At 43.0% G+C, this 19691-nt stretch overlaps 1 protein-coding gene across 1 annotated transcript in view; it reads left to right on the top strand.

Annotated features, from left to right (window-relative positions):
• The window catches only part of tenm1 (teneurin transmembrane protein 1), a 138943-nt gene that overhangs the window by 76172 nt on the left and 43080 nt on the right, over positions 1–19691 (top strand). Inside the window, exons 9-19 of the mRNA XM_070913178.1 lie at positions 1009–1203; positions 2859–3059; positions 4892–5077; positions 5232–5261; positions 5388–5534; positions 8771–9005; positions 10261–10380; positions 10471–10732; positions 11845–12130; positions 18277–18420; positions 18855–19107. Of these exons, the coding sequence (XP_070769279.1) occupies positions 1009–1203; positions 2859–3059; positions 4892–5077; positions 5232–5261; positions 5388–5534; positions 8771–9005; positions 10261–10380; positions 10471–10732; positions 11845–12130; positions 18277–18420; positions 18855–19107 (2059 nt within the window). The remainder of the gene's footprint in view (positions 1–1008; positions 1204–2858; positions 3060–4891; positions 5078–5231; positions 5262–5387; positions 5535–8770; positions 9006–10260; positions 10381–10470; positions 10733–11844; positions 12131–18276; positions 18421–18854; positions 19108–19691) is intronic.

Raw genomic sequence — 19691 nt, 5'->3', positions numbered from 1 at the left:
CTGTCGCTGCCTCTGTTTCTCATGCTCTCTCTCTCCCCCCCCCTGTCCTTCTTTGTAAAATCATTGTAGTTGTATGTGTCTCATTGTGTAGAAACAGCTGATATGATATCACATCTTATGGTTTATTTACGCTCATTACTTATTCATCCCTTCCTCTCATCTTTGCTCATTTTCTCGCGTTTTAATATTCTCAGTTTGAAAAGTTAGACAGGAAGTTTGGGCAAGAGTTGTAAAAAGTGAAGTGTGAATTTATCACTGTGGGGTACCGAGTGTTAGATTTAACAAAGCATCAAACAAACTAACACATTTCCGCACGCATGAACGCACGGAGCCTTCATTGCAAATTATCCCAGGAAGAAAAAGGCGTTGGTTCTGGATCGTCTTTCTAATCCATTTGATGTCTTGAGCTGCCATACCTCCTCCAGCTGCAATGAGGAGTTGGGGGGGGGGGGTGTAACTGTCAGTGCGTCATCAGACACTCACTGACTTTATTCTACCTGGCTGTCATTACATTAGCCACACAGCTCTCCATCTCTGCATGGAGATAGCTCTGCTTTCCACCCTCGTTCTATAAACCCCTAATGCTCTCTTTCCTAATCTTCCGTTTTCACGATTGTTTTCACGGCCTGTTCAGAGCGGGTGAGGTGACGTCGGGGGGATTTTCTACAATTCCTGGGTTGCCGTGGTAGCCAGGCTCAGGTGGTGCTTGAGTAAATTGAAACAGCGTGAGGGATAAGCTGGAGTGTGTGTATGTGTGTATGTGCGTGTGTCTGTGTGTGTGTGTGAGAGAGAGAGAGAGTGAGACAGAGGCTGCTTGAGGATTTGCTGAATCCGCGCACTAGCTGAGATAAGAGAGCGTAGCCCCACTCACGGTAGGTTACTGCGGTCTCCCAGCTAATATACTGCAGCACTGTGTGTGTGTGTGTGTGTGTGTGTGTGTGTTTGTGTGTGTGTGTTTGCATGTGAGTGCTGTGCATGGGTGTGTAATCTGTGTTTGTCCTGTTGCAGATTCATGCCCCGTGTTGTGCAGCGGCAACGGCGTGTATGAGAAAGGAAGGTGTGTGTGCCTGGCAGGGTGGAAGGGGGCAGAGTGTAATGTGGAGGAAGGACAGTGTATCGACCCCACCTGCTCCAACCATGGCTCCTGCATCCAGGGAATCTGCATATGCAGTCCAGCCTACAAGGGGGTTAACTGTGAACAAGGTAAGAAGTTTTACACTCTCAAAAGTGGATACACACCTCATAATGTCACACACAGAAATGGCTCCACTTATACACATTTAAATGAATGACGTTGCTATTTTTGATTAAGTTAAAGCTGCACTAGTCAATATTCTTATATTGATGATGAATCAAATGACTGTGTCATTTGACAGAGGTCCCTCGTAGTGACAAACCCACAGAGAATTATCACCCGACTCTGCACACCCCGTCACCTCTACGGAGCATTTTTAATTAAATCAAGTGAAATCAGTCAAGTACGTTTCAATTTATACAGCCCAAAATCACTAATCACAAAATGGCTACAAAGGGCTTTATAATCTGTACAACGTATGACACCCTCTATCCTTAGACCATCAGTCTGAATAAGGAAGAACTCTCAAAACTCTCAAAACACCCGTTAACACTGAAAACATGCGTCATTGTTTAGGTTTTCTAGCCAGCAACTCTGCCCACATCAGCCCCATTTCCAGCCGCAGCGGGCAGCTGTTTACAGCCGGCCCAGCACCAGGTGGACAGAAACACGACTTATAATGAATGCTAATGTTGCTTTGTGTCTGCTGGATGTGTAAATAGGCGACGTCCTCTTTTCAATGATAACACAAGATGTCCATCAAGGATACACTTCCATGATTCCACTTAGAAGTCATATAAAAAACACAGTCCTTATACCTTCAGGTCTCGCCTCAAAATCAATTTGCATCTAATTTAGACGTTTGCTGCCGTATCAAAAGCAATCCAGATGATTGTTGTCTCTCCATCCAACTGGAACTGCTAGATAGAACTGTAGTTAATTCAGCATGACTTCTCATGGTGCATATTTTTATCTTGACTCAACTTGAAATTAACAAATCATTCTGTGTATATACTGTATATTTGTTATATACTGTAAATACAGTTATATCATTGTTGCCAAGGCATAAACCGATTTGTGAAGGGGATGAAAAATGGCCTCGGGTTCAAATGCCAAAAGTATAAATGATACAGGTAGATCAGGTAGCTGAGGCACCTTACAGTTGTACAGGAAACCAACCTGGGCTTTGTCATATCCTCCGCTCGTAGCTGTCGATTGTAAAACCACTCAATTACTTTGCAAAAACAAACGCCATGATATTTAAAACAAATTACGATGTTACAATTGATCATAACCTGATGTTACAATTGACCTAAAGCCCCCCTGCTGTTGCCTCCAGTATCTTGGCCTGTGGAGACTGAATCAGGTGTTTGACCTTGAGCGGCAGAGCTGAGCTGAGCTGAGCCGAACTGTGCTGAGCTTTGGCTTGGCACTCAGAGCTGTAATTACACACACTAACACAGTGGAGCACAGACCACCGTGACACACACACACACACACACACACACACACACACAAACCAACCCATTTCACCCCTTATCAAAGCCTCAGTTCTAAGTGTCCTATGAAGTGTAATGTTGTGGAACAGATACAGGGATTGTAGCTAGGGTGGTTAACTCCTGGATGGGATGCAAAGAACACTGCTTTCATACTCGGTGAACTGATGATTATAATGAGGCAGGCACCCCACCCCCCACCCATTCACTCCCTCCACTCACCTCTGACTCATTCTTGCTTTTCCTTTTCGCCCTCCCTCTCTCTCTTTCTCTCTCTCTCTCTGCAGTGGACTGCATAGACCCTCAGTGTGGCGGGCACGGTGTGTGTGTGCGCGGGGAGTGCGTGTGCTCGGCAGGCTGGGCAGGAGTGAGCTGTGATGACCCGCTGCCAGCCTGTCAGGAGCAGTGTTCGGGACATGGCACCTATCTCCCTGAGTCAGACACCTGCGCCTGCCAGCCCAACTGGACGGGACCAGACTGCTACACTGGTAAGACCTGAGGATTATTGTTCACCCACAGAAAAAAACACAGAAAATTGCAGCTGCACATCACTGGTTTGCCAGTGTTCTTGTAGCACGCGTGGTCTTGCCAGATACTATTTTCTGGGGATTTGATAGACATGAGAGAGAAATATGGATTGGAGCCACTCTGTGAAATGGGTCCGTGTGTGTGTGTCTGCATGTGTGTGTGTGTGTGTGTGTGTGTGTTTTTGCACTCTCTTCATGCTGGTTGTAAATGAGATTTCCCCTCATGACTCTCGGCACGGCAGCACTCTGGGGCCCCCCCTTGCAATAGCACTCACTTTACTGTGCTTTCTTTTTTTCTTTTTTTTTTTACCATAACACACATACTCACACACACATATTCCCTTCAGCTAAATGAGGAAAAAAGGCAGGCGAGAAAAAGGAAAGACCTCTATTCTCACTTTGCTGCGAGGCGCTTTTCAGAGACTGCCACTCTGAGGAACATTCAGCTTGGCATCTAAAAGCTTTATGATGTTGCATACCTGTTTACCTGTACACTTCATATTAGTTAGTGTGTGGTTGTTAAATATGGCTGTAAATGATGTCTTACATGTACAGCTACCTTAACTTTCCTTTGCACTCAGTAAACTATGCCTGCTGAAATAGACAGCAATTCTGCACTGAATGTGAGGGAAAGACAGGGAGCCATCGTAATGAGAAAAGTGAAGCATATGTACTGTTTTGTATAAAATATCGAATGCAGTACTGTCAGTCTACACTGCAAGGACAAGGACACTTTTCTCACTGCGCACCACAGAGAGGAAAATGGCCATTATAGCACTGTTTCCACCACACTAACTTAACACTGGTGCTGGGAAGGTTCCGCTTTGCCATGCACACCAATGATTTGCAGGCAATTTGCATTACCTCCTGCTCTCAGGTGTATGCATGCCTTATTATAGTGATATAGCCCATGATAATGATAGACCGTGGCTGAATATCTGAGATATGAGCGGCCTCTCTCTACCTGCCAGGCTTTTAATCAAAAGGACCCAGCAATTCTACGTCCTGGTTTTGTTGAAGCATAGCTAAGCTAATGTAATTCTAATAGAGAGCTGAAAAACTCTCCAACTTTAATCCACTTTTTCCTCCCTCTCCATGCTATGTATATTTAAATTGAAATAACTTTTTACTGCAGATGGATAAGTAGTCTTTGTGTGCCTCCAGCACTTTGCTCTCTTTACTGATGGATGAGGCTTTGCTACTGCAGAGAGAGAGGGAGTTAGATGGCAAGGAGCGCCGAGAAAGGGAAACAGACAAAAAGAGGAGGAAAGATTTTTAAAGGGATGTTGCAAGGGAGAGTGAGGGGAAGGGATACTGAAAAGAGAAAGCTGACAGAGACAAAGATGGAGAGATGAAGGGAAAGAAAGGGTATTAACATACCCACCAAATCTGATCAAAATGTCAGAAAAGAATAATAGAGCTGAATTGGAGTCCCTGTAGTTTAAATATGCGGTGCAAATACGAATCATTTGGCTGTTATTATGAGTCTATTCACTCTTCCTCTCCTTCAGGGAGCTCAGCTATTAGAGGTGGTAAGATTGTGTATTGTGAGAAAGTAGACTTTTTAGTCTCTGAGGTTATCCTCTTCCATCGCTTGTTTTTTTTTCTCTCACCTATATCCGATGGCTCACCTCCAAACTCTGAGTTTTTTTAAAACTTTTTTTCTGCTCTCCGTGTCCCCTGTGCCTCTTTTACCTTTTCTGTTTTTTCCAATGCTCAATTCCTCCATTTGTTCACATTCCCCCTTCCTCTCACGCTTTCCTCACGCGTATCCCCACCCACCTGTTCGACAGAGCTGTGCCCGGTGCCATGTGGCAGCCATGGTGTTTGCTCAGAGGGCCAGTGCCAGTGCGAGGAGGGTTGGATTGGCGCTGCGTGCGACCAGAGAGCGTGCCATCCCCGCTGCGAAGAACACGGCCAGTGCCACGACGGGACCTGCATCTGCCAGCCTGGCTGGGAGGGAGAGCACTGTAACATTGGTGAGCTGTGTGTGTGGGAGTGTTTAATTATTCCTTGTGATATTTGGATTAGTGTGATTAATAGGATAAAAAAAAAAAAGTGTCTCTGTTTTTTGGGATCATTTCCATTTGCAATTGCTTTATCTTACCCAGTTCTCACTTCTTTCTCCCACAGTTACTCATGATTTGGACGTAGTTGTGAAAGGTACTTTATCTTTATTTAGCATTTAAATTTCATGTTCTGCTCATCCAACTACTCACAAATGCCAAATATGTGTGTGGGTGTGTGTGTGTGTGTGTGTGTGTGTGCACGTGGGACACACCTTTTCAGATGGCTGCCCAGGGTTGTGCAGTGGGCATGGGCGCTGTACCCTGGAGCAGAGCGGCTGGCGCTGCGTCTGCCAGACTGGATGGAGTGGGCCTGGATGCAGCGTTGTCATGGAAACTGACTGCAGTGATGGAACAGACAACGACGGAGGTGACATTCTAACATCATCTATCATTTTCTATCTCTCTTTCTCTTCCTTACCTCTTTCATTTCTGTTTTTCTGGCAGATTGTCCATTCCATTACTTCTCGTCCTGTTTCTCCTACCGAAAAATCTGCCTCATTGTTCCTCCCCTTGATCCCACTGTGTTGTCCCAGTCCTGCTGAGACTCCTGTAGAGTCCTGCTGGTCATTATTATATTGAATATGTATTTTTGTAAGTGTGTGTGTGTGTGCACGCGCACGCATTTTTGCAAGTGTGTATGCTTTTCGTCTTATCACAGCTAAATGTCTAATATGCATACCACCTGCTAGGATAAAAGGCACTCAGAGAAATTTTCACAAATCTAAATACAGCAAACCATGCAGAATAGATTTCTGCTTCCTTGGTTATAAGGTGTTTGGTGGCAGGTGAGAGGTGTGTGTCGCTCTGCCTCGTAGCTGTGTAGTTCTCTCCTCAGGTGAAGAGACAAGAAAGGAGCATTTCAGCAGTAGTTCTGCTCATTACAATCATTTCCTCGCCATTTCAGTTCCATCTAAGGCTGTTCTTCAATACATAACAAGCTTTAAGAATATACTGCAATATTACGTTGCTTTCAACTGTGCCCATTCACTTTGAAACTCCATCAAATATCCATTATGGACATGCCTGTTAAACCGGTGCTATAATCCATCATTGCAAACAAGGTAGTGTTGCTTTTGTTGGGAGTAAAAGCTTCCTTGTTTTTTTGTGTGTGGTCCCGTGTTTTGTGATGAGTGGCGTTTGAATCAGTGCACACAGCAGTGGGAAAACCTCAAACACACGTATACTTTTTTGTAGTCCTTTTTTTCAGGTGGTGCGAGGTGCTGATAGCTGCAGTGTAACCTTTTTTCCTGCACATTGTTTACCAAAGCTGCACGACTGACTGAGCCAACACTTCAAAAAGTCAGTGTAGCTGGCTGCTCAAAACATGAATTACAGCTCCTCACCCCGGATTATAACCTCAGAGCAGCATAATAAAAAACGTTTTGTGGACTATAGAATATGGGCTGAATATCTGAATGTCTTTGTGTAACACACATCCACATGGATGATACTTATGCTTGCTCCCCCAGCCAGTCTTTACATCCTGTCATGAGGTTGTCTTACAGTGTCAGTGTCACAACAATCACTCTTAGATTATACTTCAATACATTTTCCACTTACAAGTACATGAACATATTAAACACCTCAATTTCCTTGCCAATAGTTAGATTAAAAGATATAATTCCCTATCTGACCATTCGATATAAGCAGCAGTCTTGACGTCACCTTGAAGTTGCGAGATTCCAGGAAGCCACAAGAAGTAGTCATATAACCCCAGAATAACAAATTGTCGCTGTTGTATGAATTAAACAAATGAGGTTTTGTAATCAGTGAGCTTTAGAGGTCATTGTAGGTGGATTTTGTTACCTTTGAAGAGAACCAGGTTCTCCCCCTGATTCCAGTCTTTATGCTAAGCTAAGCTAACTGGCTGTAGCCTGAAATTGAATAGACAGATGTGAGAATATCGATCTTCTCATCCAACTCTCTGAAAGAAAGTGAATAAGCCTATTTCCAAAAATGTCTGACCATTCCTTTAAAATACTTTGACATTGGCAGGCAGGGAGGGTCTAACCGAAAGGTGCATCATGGGAAGTGTAGGATCCTGTGTTTATGTAGGGTTTATGTTTATGTAGCTAAAAGTCAGGATACCTCGGACTCTGCTGCTTTGACTATGACCATTCTTCCCCACATCATGGAAGTGCAATACTAAATTGCTGAAATACCCCTTTAATACATACTTGAATACATATGCGTTGATTTGATTTAATGTCAGTCTTTCTCTCTGTATACATACCGTAGGTTAAGTAGAGATTGAGGGGGTGAGTGGGTGGAGGAAGGGACAGGTTTCGCTCTACATTACAGTCAAAACAACAAAGTGGAATATGTATACTGTATGGTATTATAATGAATATTGATGAACCTCCTGAAGTGTCTGTACTGTAGGTACCGAACCGCTGAGTTTAGGGATGATTGTGCCGGAGAAAGACTCACTAACAAAGCCTTATGGAGACCATTTACACTTCTCTTATCTTTCTATCCTTCCACCTCTCTGCACGGCTTTTCAAATACCATAATTTTCTACCACACAATTCAGCCATCTCCCTTAATTGGCAGATATAGCGTAGGCTCTCATAGCCTTCTCTCGCAGCAATCTTTTTGTCTCTGAAGATAGACAGAGATGGAGAGATGCTATCACAAGTAATCAGAGAATAAAGAGGAACTTTGAAGAAAGAGTTTCAATTATTCCGCCTGGATGGGGGAGAGGAGCACATTTATTGTTCTTCCCCTTGAAAAAACAGCATTTTTCCAACACAATAAGCAGTGAAAGGACATGCACATACATATTTATATGTATTACATATGTTCACAATCTACATTTTTACTGTGCTTCTTCGTGTAATGGTTAACAGTCCTGCCTGCATAATAAGCGAGAAACTTGTGTGTTCTTTTAATGACAATGATATTAGAAATTAAATGAATAGTGTGCTTTCAAGTTGAAGTAGTGAATCTTATGGAAATCAACCATTGTACTCTGCTGCCTTTGTAGGAGGAGGTTATAATAGAATATTGTTGGCCTTTAGCTCTCTGCTCTGTGGTCAGATGCATTTAAATGTCAGCACTGTTTCCTGCCTTTTCAGAAACAGGCTTGAAATAGGAAATACAAATGCCAGCATGGCTCCTATTACCTGCCGCCTCGGTTTGTATTTGCGGCTCATTGTTTACGCCGGACTTTAATGGATCACATTCAAATAATGCCGGTGATGCCGGTCTGATTTATAGCAATAGATGCTTAAATTGTGCACTGACGGCCCCTAATGAATCTCATTTGATTGATACTTGTGATAATGATGCAGTTCATTTCTGTAGATTAGATTACTCCAGTAGAGTTTTTTTTGGCAGTTCTGAGGTTTTATGGCGTCTTCGTCATCTTCTGCGGATATATACAGTACTTTAGAAAAGAAATGTGTTCTCAGCACCTTAGTCACTTAAATCTATTAAAGCCTTTATTAGCTATGCCTAATAAATATGTTAATGTTACGCCTGTATTAGCTGCGTAAATTCAAGTACCCTCGAAACAACCAACTCCTCACACAACTCAGTTTGTGTATTTGAACTGTTTTGTTTTGTTTGTTTTCTAAATGTTTGACTTCCTGTCCATTTCAGATGGCCTGATAGACTGTGTGGACCCAGACTGTTGCGAGCAGCTGAGCTGTGGCTCCGACCCTCTGTGCCACGGCTCGGCCGACCCCTTGGCCCTGTTGCAGCAGAGCCCGCTGCCCACCACCGCACCCCCCTCACCCACCAGCACACACACTCACAGCTTCTACCGCCGCATACGCTTCCTCCTTGGCAAAGCGGCCACACACACTCTCCCTGGAGACGTGCCCTTTGATACCAGGTATGTGCTTGTTTACTCTTTGTGTGCCTAGCTCAGCGAGTGCATGCGAAATGCCGCCATGTATTTGTTTTGTGTGTCTGTGTCCTTGAGTTGTCCCACTGTATAGTATGCTGAAGACATGACTTGTAGATAATTGAGTGAATACATCTGTATTAATGCATTAAATCATCCGTTTCCCATTATTTGTTTAATGAGTGTGTATGTGTGTGCATGTGAACGAGGCTTTTTCATGCGATCTCATGCCTGTGCAGACATCTTAGTGATCTGTGTCCCCGTGGAGGTAAGCAGTCGCACGGCAGTGCATTGTCCTCCGGTATCAGTGTCAGGCTACAACTGCATGAGTATTTGTTTGTTACATATTAATGCTTAATGTGTCATTCACTTACACCGATCGTGAAAGTGTCACCATAAATTTTTCAGGGGCCTCTCACTGCCATCTAATAGAGGAAGTACATCTCACCGGCATGGTGTTGACCTAGAAAGTTCGGTTTGGAAAACAAGAAGTGATGCATCCCCCCACCCCGAAGTTCACTTGTAGAATAAACAAATAAATTAATTATGTGGCCGTTTTTTTCAGAGAGGAAATCGATGGCAGCTTTCAGGACAGGAGTAACAAACGGGGCAATGCAGCCACCCAGAGAAACCTCACCATCTTTCATTTATCCCTCTTCTGGAGTAACAGATCGTCTCCATCAATGAACGTGTGTGTGTGTGTGTGTGTGTGTGTGTGTGTGTGCTCGCAACGTATGTATCTGTCTAAATCTGTCTTCATTTGGCCAGTTCAGCGATTTTTCCAGATTTAAGCAGTGTATTTCACACTTTACCTGCAAAATCAAGATGAATATTTCAGAATAGTCGAGATGTGACTGATGGTTTAAGGGCTATTTAAAGAACAACACAGCCCTTTTCTTTGCTGCAGGTACCACTGTCACTGTAATATAAACATGATGTGGAAGGGTTTTTTTTCTTTATATGACAGGGTGTTGAAAGGTTTTACGGTGGGTGAAGCTATATTTATGGTCCTTGTATCCTGGCAATCGCTGGCAGATTCCTCTGTGCTAAAGAAGGGAATTGTACTGTGCAGAATAAATGCAGTTGCTTTTTCTTCACGCACAAGGTCGTTTGGCTCGTGCGTCACAATATGCCTCTCTCTTCAAACAATGATTATGTTCTCCATCATTGTAAACCTGTCATCTCTCCCCTTCTTTGTGTGTCCCTGTCTCTCTCTCTCTGCTTCCCGTCTTTGTTTTTCCAGTCGGGTAGCTGTTATTCGAGGTAGCGTCGCGTTGCAGGACGGCTCTCCTCTAGTTGGAGTCAACATCACCTTCCCACAGCATCCAGAGTATGGGTACACTATCAGTAGGCAGGATGGAAGGTAGAGACATCACAAAATACACAAAAGATATGCTCCCCTTAAACCCCTCGTGCTCCAATCTCATTATGTCTTACTGTCCTTTAACTCCAGTTTCGACCTGGTGACCTTAGGCGCCATGTCTATGACCCTGATGTTCCAGCGCCCACCCTTCCTGCCACAGACTCGCACCATCTGGACGCCAAACAACAACTTTCTGGTTCTGGATCAGGTCACCATGTCCAGGGAGGAAGCTCAACCCCCTAAATGTGACATAAGGAGTGTTTTGAGTCCCTACCCACTGGTCCTGCCCTACCCACTTCCCAGATACACTAGGGCATGTGCGGAGAAGGGGCCAGCAGTACCCGAGCTACAGGTACCAAACTGCTTTGCTACGATGAGAAAATCTGTATGAAATGTAACAACGCACAGTTTCATGTCTACAGATGGCAGGCAGTAAGGATGAAGCTTTGACTCGATTTGTAACAGCTCAGCAACAAGCCAACCTGGTCTCACAGGATTTTTGCAAATTTAGCCCAACTCACATTTGCATCATGCAAATAAGGAATGAGGAAAATGCAAATGTGTGCTCCATTCATATACTTCCCCACCACAAAAGCAAATTAGGTGGCTGAAAGTCAGGTGTGGAGGTCAGACTGGTGATTATATATTTACCCTCCAATGTGACTCCAAAGATGTTGGGGTTTTTTTTTTTACAGTGACCAAAACCTCACTCTGACCTTATTCCAGTCCCAACTAAAATTCTTGGTACATAGAAAGTTGTTTTCTCGTTACTGGGAGACATGATACACTACAGAAAATGTCAAATCCAATATGTGCTTTGGTCACATGGAATCTTTTTGTGGCAGAGGAAAGTGCTGTTTTTTACTTGTCAATATTATCCGCAACACGTCGTCTACACTTCACAGTTCAAGCTCATTTTGCAAAAATCAGATGAGATTGGGATGCACAGATCGTCAAAATGAGAGAACATTTTATCCTCGGGACAAATAACACCTCAGGACAAAGCAGGCAGCAAGCAAAGAAATGGAAAGAACAGAGCTTAGTGTTCACAGCGAGCTTAGTAACACCCACTGTGTTCACCTGCATTAGTAAATGCAATCAAAGCCTTTAGACTTTTGATGAAAATGTGTCAGAGATAGTCGTCTTAGAGATAATTTGATTTAAGGTAATCTGACTCAAGCTGCGTCTGATTTTAGCTAAGAGAGATATTATAGTGTCTTCTTCATTTTTATGTTTTTTACCTTAACATGGCCAACACATATTGGATGTACTTACTTCACCTTACTATGTGAGCTATTTCTTCCTGTACCTGCCAGTAACACTTATTATGATAGCTTATTATACAAATAGAAAGTAATCGTGAAACACCTTTCCTTCTTCTATTAATTTCCCTGTCTCATTTCTCATTTCTCCTCTTTCCGTCACCTGTATTTTTCACTCTGCCCTCCATCTTGTTCTCCCTAGGCGGTGCAGGAGGAAGTTTCAATCCCAGGAGCCTCTGCGAAGCTGAACTATTTGAGCACCCGTGCTGCAGGCTACCTGTCTCTGTTGCGAATCCTCCTCACACCTCCCTCCCCGTCATCCCCCATCTCCCCACTGGGCGGTCTGTCCAAGGTGCATGTCCGTGCATCGGTCCAGGGAAGGTTGTACCAGCGGTGGTACCCCGCCGGGCCTGGCCTGGTCCACAGGCTGGTCTGGAACAAGACTGATGTTTATGGCCAGGAGGTCTGGGGACTCACTCATGCAACAGGTATAATAGAATATAAGATACAATGCATTCTTATTTCTATCTTAAATGAGAGAACTTCTGGGGCGTCCTGGTTTAAGACACTGACCGGGTACAGTAATTGCAACGGCCCCGGTTCCCATGTCATCCATCCTCTCTCTCATCGTTTTCTGTCATCTCTCCATGTCCCTGAAAAGTTTGCATGCTTGTTACTCGCATGAAAAAGTGAACGAATCAGAAATTACCATAAATTAGATCCAAGAAGATGTTTACTTATGGGATTGACCATAAGCAAACATCTTCTTGGATCTAAATAATCCCATATACATGAAAAACATGCGGAAAAAATTAGTTAAGTTAATAATAACAAATGAGACGATTCATAATAATGGTGATAGTCCTCTAGTCTAGCAAGTTTAATAATGCAGTCATTTCATTATAATGCTGTCATTAAACAATTATAATTATTATATTAACAATTTAATAATAATTTCCACTAGAAGCAGCTGTGTGCATTTTTCTATCTCTAGGTGTGACGAAAAGCTCGTACTTTAGGTGTTTTTTGAAGTGATTAAAGGCTGTTTTAGTTATGCTGCGATTATTATTGAGTCACGAGAGCTTGTGTGACATTCAATCGTTTATTTCACTGATGTGAACAGGTGACGTAAAGGAATAGTTTGACATTTTGGGAAATGTGATTATTAGCATTCTCGCCAAGAGTTAGATGACAGGATCGATACCACTCTCATGTCTGTGTGTTAACAGAGCAGAGGACGAGATCAACCTAACCCGATGCCTATGTTATACGTCACGCTAGACACTTGCTATAGGCATGCTATCTAAAAATCACACACTGCGGCAGCATTATGTCGGCGTTGTGAGGTTGAGCGTGAAAAAGCAAAGGCGGCGTAATGACAGGTCAGCAGTACATAGGGATCTCTGTTTAAAAAGAGCTTTAGTCTCATTGGCATAGTATTTCCAGGCATAAAATTCCTGTCACATACAGTGAAATATCTTCCCCTTTAGATAAGGTGCAAACCAAATACATACGAAGAAAAGAGGAAAAGGCTACCACTTCTCAACCCTTTGACAGTAGATGTTTTGATTCAACTGTGTCAAATGCTGTGCTCGAATCCAACAATAAAGGAACAGAAATGTTATCGTCATCCATATTAACTCTCAGGTCTTTGAGCGGCTGTTTCAGTACTTTGCACAAAAGCCTGATTGGAAGTCGTGTAAGTGCATGACCACTCAGTAGGTAATCAGCCAGTTGTTAATGGGCCGTCTCCTGCTGGGAAATGAAAGACTGGGTAATTAATAATTATTGTGATGTCCAGGTTTCTTTAATAGTGGTTTGACAACTGCAGATTTACCAGAATGCAAGCGTTCACCATAGTTAGAATATAATTATGTAATAAGTGCATTGGGAGGTGGATCAGGGGAACAGCAGGCAGTCACCGACCTAGACTGGAGTTGTACTGAGAAGAAGGAATGGAAAGATGGATGGCTCTACAAATACACTGTAGCGTAACTGGCAGTAAAGATATCATCTGCAGTGGCGGGGAGATGGCACTTCTGGACAGAACTGACTCAGTGGAGACAAATCTGTGCATGGAAAGTTTTCATGAATTGTCTCTTTTCCCCTCAATGTCCTCCCTCGCCTGTGCAAAAAAAAAAACCCAAGATGCACTGGATGTTTTACTGTTACTGTTATTGCACTTTTGCTTCATTATAGCAAAAAACAGCCATTTTAAAGATGCCATCCAGGCTTAAACCTTTGAACTTTCCATTGGTCATTTAAGAGATAATGTTTCTGCTATCTGTGTTCGCCACTTTTCTTTGTCGAAGGTTGTAGACAAACAGTGGAGCTGCGAGAGAGAGCTTTCCATAAGCACTGAGATATCGCAGGCATGCCAGAAGCTTTGTCCACTCGAGTGTATGGTGTCGTACAAAGATTGCATCTCTCCATCCCTAGGCTTTCTCTCTCCTCGTGATCCATCCCCTCCTCTTCTTATCTGTTAGAGCTGCATTTCATCGGCTCCAGCTCTCCCCTGATCTTTCACCTTTCCTCAACTCCACTGATCCTGTTTTTTATTTGCCCTGCATTGCTGAACCACCTCTCTCCCTGCCCTTCGTACCCACTTCCCTCGCCTCCTATCTTCCTCTATCCTTACTGTGTTTCTTTCTGTCCTCTCTTTTCTTTTCTTCTCTGCTTGTTATTTCCCCCATTCTCTCTGATCTCCGCTGTTACCTCTCTCCTGTCTTCCCCTGCCCTCCCCTGTTCTCTCTTCTCTGCCCATGTTTTCCCCTGATCCTTCCCTCTCTGTAGTTCCTGGCATGCGCAGGAACATATTTTCAGCGGGGGGGCTGCCCTGGATACATGCACGCGCGTATTCATGTTTAGAATAAACAACTGACAGATGTAGTACATTCCCTATTGTTAAGTTACGTGGAAATGATATTACAGCAGGATAAACAATACGATCCATATGATCGAGGATATTTAAACCTGCAACAATCTCAGCTGCTGCTGACGACCATGTTGACGAGTCTTCAACATAAAGACTCAACACACTTTTGGTCATTTCGTGGCCGTGATCTCTCGGCACACATGTGGCGCACTTGACCACTTGACCTGTAGAGGCTGTGACAGTCATGGCCAAACACACTCACTACTTTCATCCCGTGTCAACACGGGGCTCGGTCTTGACACGCTGACAGTTTGGGAATCCTGGAGGGCGTTTTCCTCAGAGGACAAGCAGAGTGTCAAATATGAAAGAGCAGATGATGACTGTTTTATGTTGAAGATCCGATGGTCACCATGTTTCCCGTGCGTATTAGTGCCCGATTTTATTTGTCATAATGATCCATACAAATTTAACCAGCAGATTAGCCGTGCGTAATTGTGGCTTGACAGTGTGCAACATACCTGCTGCTTTCAGATGGCTATAAAGAGTCACCAGAGTAAAGGAAAGGCCTTCAGTACAGGTCAGTCTGGTAGATCAGACAGAGCTGGTAAGAATCACTCATTATTACTCATCATTATTCTGCCTCACTGGCATTAGTGCCATAACTTCAATGAATATTATAATGAAATCTAATATATTAATATATACTTCTTTTTTTCTTACTTTTCCTGTATGATCACGTCAGCTGGTTGAAAAACGTAGAATAAACGTGGAAAGACGAACAAAACAGGGTCATGATTTCAGAGAGGTCTATATGGATGTGTTTTCACCAAATAAAGTGACTAAAATATTATGAAACACAGGCGCACTGGGCTGTCAACCTCAGCGCACGAGACACACTCATTCTTGGCACCAAGATTGCAGTGCGGCGTTAGATTGGCATCGCCACACCCTCTACCGCCCCTCTCCTCCCACTGTGGCGCACGGTGAGTCATCCAAGATACCAAACCGGCGCAGGCGAGGAAATAACCTCAGTGTGCCCTAGCCAACACCAAAATAGAGCCCTGAGATTCTGTTTGAACAAAATAAGAGAACACTGGATTTACAGGCTAAAATCCACCAGGCAGCTTAAAAACCAGTGTAAATTCTGCATAAATGCGCCTGGGGATGTATAGATAACATGCAGCCACGCTGTCACTGCTGCACGCTATGTCCCTTTTCTTCATAAAGCCTATTTTTAGTTGGTTCTGGAATATCTTAAGTGAAGAGATACACTATTTTATTTTATTTTCTACTCCATTATATTGCTACGATCAGTTATGTTGAGCAGCTCCTCTAAACGTGTAGCTGTTGTGTCAGGATACCACATATACGTTTATCTGTCAAACTGACCTTATTTTTCATACAATAGAATATTCCATCCATAAGCACTTGAACAGAAATTATTTTAAACAGAGGTCACTGTGTGGGGGGGCACAGATGTGCATACCCACACACACACACACACACACACACACACACACACTCCATGGGCTCACACATAGCCAGAGAGAGCAAAAGAAAGGGAGATCATGCTCTGTTTGCTGGGGTGAACACATTGCCTGAGGCTTCAGCAGAGGGGAATGAAAGCTTTCACCTGTGAGATATTGAGTGTGCATTTATGTACTATGGTGTGCATGTGTACTGTTTGTGAGAGAATGTGTACACGTGTGCTGGTGTGTGTTTTGTTTCTTGTAACATAGCTACAGTAATATTCGGTTGTGGAGCAGCTCTCAAAACACTGACACTTTCCCTTTGAGATTGCTTTGCCCGTTTTGTCCTGGAAAAGCCTTGTTCCTCAAATAAAGTCGGCTTTATTGTTGAATAAAAAAAAATAAACGGGACAGTGTCCCACGGTAATATATTTATGGCAACTTCTGATGCATTTTCATAAGGATAGATTGGTTTCCAGGCCATGAAACAGGTTCTTCAAGGGGGGTACAATGTGACTTTAAGGATCATAAATTACGCAATACTAATATGTAACATTTTTAGTTTAGTTTATTTTACTTCAATATAAATTTAAACTCAGTGCCTCTCAGTTCTGTTTCTGTCCTTCAAAAACACAAGATCACAAGCCTATCAGAGCTTCAGACACACAGAATGGAAACAAATGAACCTCTTGAATGAACTTAAGAGATAGTTCCCAGACTCCCAACTTTTGTCTAACACTTGGATCTTGCACTTTCAACGTTTCTTTTTCTCTTTCACAATCCCCAGTGTCCCAAATTACCCATTATTTTCCCTCCCCAAACACTTCTATCGATTGTACCCATTGAGTTGGAGATTTAAGTTGGCCCTGCTGAGAGTTTCTCTCCGTGTTAAAGGGAATCTCTGGAGTTTGTACATAATGTGAGTGCCCCTGCTTACGTATTCCACCATCTCTACTTGTCTTTATGCTGAGTTTGCTCCCCTGTTCTCCTCGAGTGTCCATCAATTCACAGGCGTGTTGGTTTACTATGAAGAGAGAGATCAGTGCCGACAGCGACAACTATTCTTCCAGCATGTTTGTGTCAGACGTGTCAAGCTGTCACTACTGTACAATATATCATCATCTTCATTTAAGCAATGTTCAGTCATTTTAAAATGTGAGTAAATTAACTGTATATGAAGCTTACTACTTAAATTATAGAGTATGTTAAAGAGTGTTTTTGCATCTCATACATTACCTGAAAAACAAAAGTGGGCAAAATATTTAAAACATATTTTGGTTACTTAAGGAAAGATGTAAGTACATTTTACTTAAAGGTTAACTCGCATACAGTAATGAAAGCCTTGTCCACCAGCCCCTCGCAATGCAATTGAAAACTCTGCATGTGATGAAAAATTCTTTACTTAAAGCGGCAGAGTGTCATTTGAAAGGGGTCACTCTTAGTGATGAAAAAATTTAACGAATGCAGCTTAAACAGAAGCAGCAGTACCATAGTATAAAAACACTCCATTACAAAAATAGTCCAGCCTTCGAAATCGAAAAGTAAAAGTACAAAAGTATTATTAGGATAAGAGAAATAAACCCAATAAATTCAGTATACATAATAGTGTAGCTCAATTCAGAATTTTAATGTTATAAAGTAAAAAATAGAAAGTAGGATGAATTAAGCACTCAAACCCTTTAAATTAAATTAATTGTAAAGGTTGATGGTTTGATGCATGCGTTTCTTTCTTTCTGCATGTGTGATGGTGTGTTTCAGAAAGAAGCGTATGTAAGCATGTTTGTGTGTTTACATGTTTTCCGAGAGCTTTGTCACCTGCTGCCTTTAAACATATTCCAGGACTGAAGTGGCATATTACTGACGAAACATATCTAATCCTGCCAAGCCAAAAAAAAAAGAGAAAAAAAGCTGTTAATAGTTGTTAGTCGTAGTGGGAAGCTGCACAGCGTATCATTACAACTAAGAGGCCAAGCAGCTAATTCTAGGGCTCCTTCATGAAGACGGGCTCCTCCTGATTACGCCTCCACTTCTCACTGATCTCTCTCAAACACACACACTGATGAGGTCTCGCTACAGGCCTTTCATCTGCCTCACCACTCGATACAGTATAGTTTTCACAGAGAGAGGGGATGCGTGTGCTTGTGTGTAAAGTCTGGCTGTCAAGTTCTGTTCAAATACCACCACATACAGTCATGTTGCTGCGCATACTGTGTTAGACACAGCAGGCCTACAGCACGTAGTTATTACGCTGCATCCAGCCCTCTTATGTGACCATGTGTTTGCATTTCAGTTTCTGTCGGCTATGAGTACGAGTCATGTCCTGGCGTTATCCAGTGGGAGGGGAGGACCGCTCTGATGCAGGGATTTGAACTGGTCCCCTCAAACCTGGGAGGGTGGTCTCTGGACAAACACCATGCCCTCAACATACGCAGTGGTGAGAACACACTATATGCTTGTGGACTGTTTTTGTTTGTCTTTTCTTTTTGGCACATGGAGACTAGCTGCCACATTTGCCCTTCTTTTCAAATGCACTAATTGAATTTAATTGAATTAAAAAAAAATGTGCTTCCTTTGACTCAATCACATGCAGTGTATCCCAAGTACATATATCAGAATGCTACAACATTACATTTTGTATTTTTAGCTTACTTTATTTGACATTCACAAAGGAAATCACATACCACTACGAAAACGTCAAGGATGACAAATATTTATTACCATAGAAAAAAATGCAAGAGTCCAGGTGACTAGGCTACATCATACTACCAATAAACCAACACAATAAATAAATAAATAAACAATGGAGAAATTGGAGAAAAATATGTTTTCAGGGCCTTTAAGGTATTCATTGCATTCCTCCCTCGCCAGGAATCCTTCACAAGGGAAATGGGGAAAACGTCTTCCTCTCCCAGCAGCCCCCGGTCATCAGCACTGTGATGGGGAATGGTTTTTACCGGAGTGTCCCCTGCGGTCCAAGCTGCAGTGGCGCCGCCCGGGACATGATGCTGTTTGCCCCCGTGGCACTTGCCAACGGCCCTGACGGCTCTCTCTACGTGGGGGACTTCAACTTCATCCGCAGGGTCCATCCCGATGGATACACCAGAACCATACTGGAACTCAAGTGAGAGTCATGATCTCGTTGGGTATGCATGTGATAAGAGTCGACTGATCTCCCACAGTGGGAAGCAGTGGGGTTCTTAGCGCCGGATTGACTTGAGCACAATTAAAACAAAATTAGCTCAGCGATATGGGTTAGTATGGCATTAGCACTGGTTGGCATCTCCGGTTGTGATCTGTTTGATCTCAACAGAATACATTCTGAAGTTTGTCTTCATGCTAAAGCAGAGTGTGTGAGGTTCAGACATCACAGACTCTAATCTACCTCTTTAGGATGTGAGAGAAGCTGAACGTCTGTGCTGTGAAACAAAGATATTTTTTTTTCTGTGGATTATGACGATGATATCTCCTGCTGCGCTGCAGGCACTACATTCTCTATTTCTGTATTTTCTCAAGCGTAGAATCTCGATGGGATTGCACAGTCATTTGTCCTGTAAAGTGTTCTCCTTATGTAACTTTACTCTCTCATTCTCTGTTATTATTGTATCTCTGACTAATATTTCTGGTTCAGACGGAGGTTTCATAGTGTCTGTATTTGATACTTCCCTGTCCTCTGGGAAGAAATGCCAAAAAGCTTCCTGTTTAGGT

Source organism: Enoplosus armatus, chromosome 10 (genome assembly GCF_043641665.1).
Source record: "Enoplosus armatus isolate fEnoArm2 chromosome 10, fEnoArm2.hap1, whole genome shotgun sequence".
Taxonomy (NCBI): Eukaryota; Metazoa; Chordata; class Actinopteri; order Centrarchiformes; family Enoplosidae; genus Enoplosus; species Enoplosus armatus.
The sequence above is the reverse complement of the archived record's forward strand: the minus strand, read 5'-3'. Positions and strand labels throughout refer to the sequence as shown.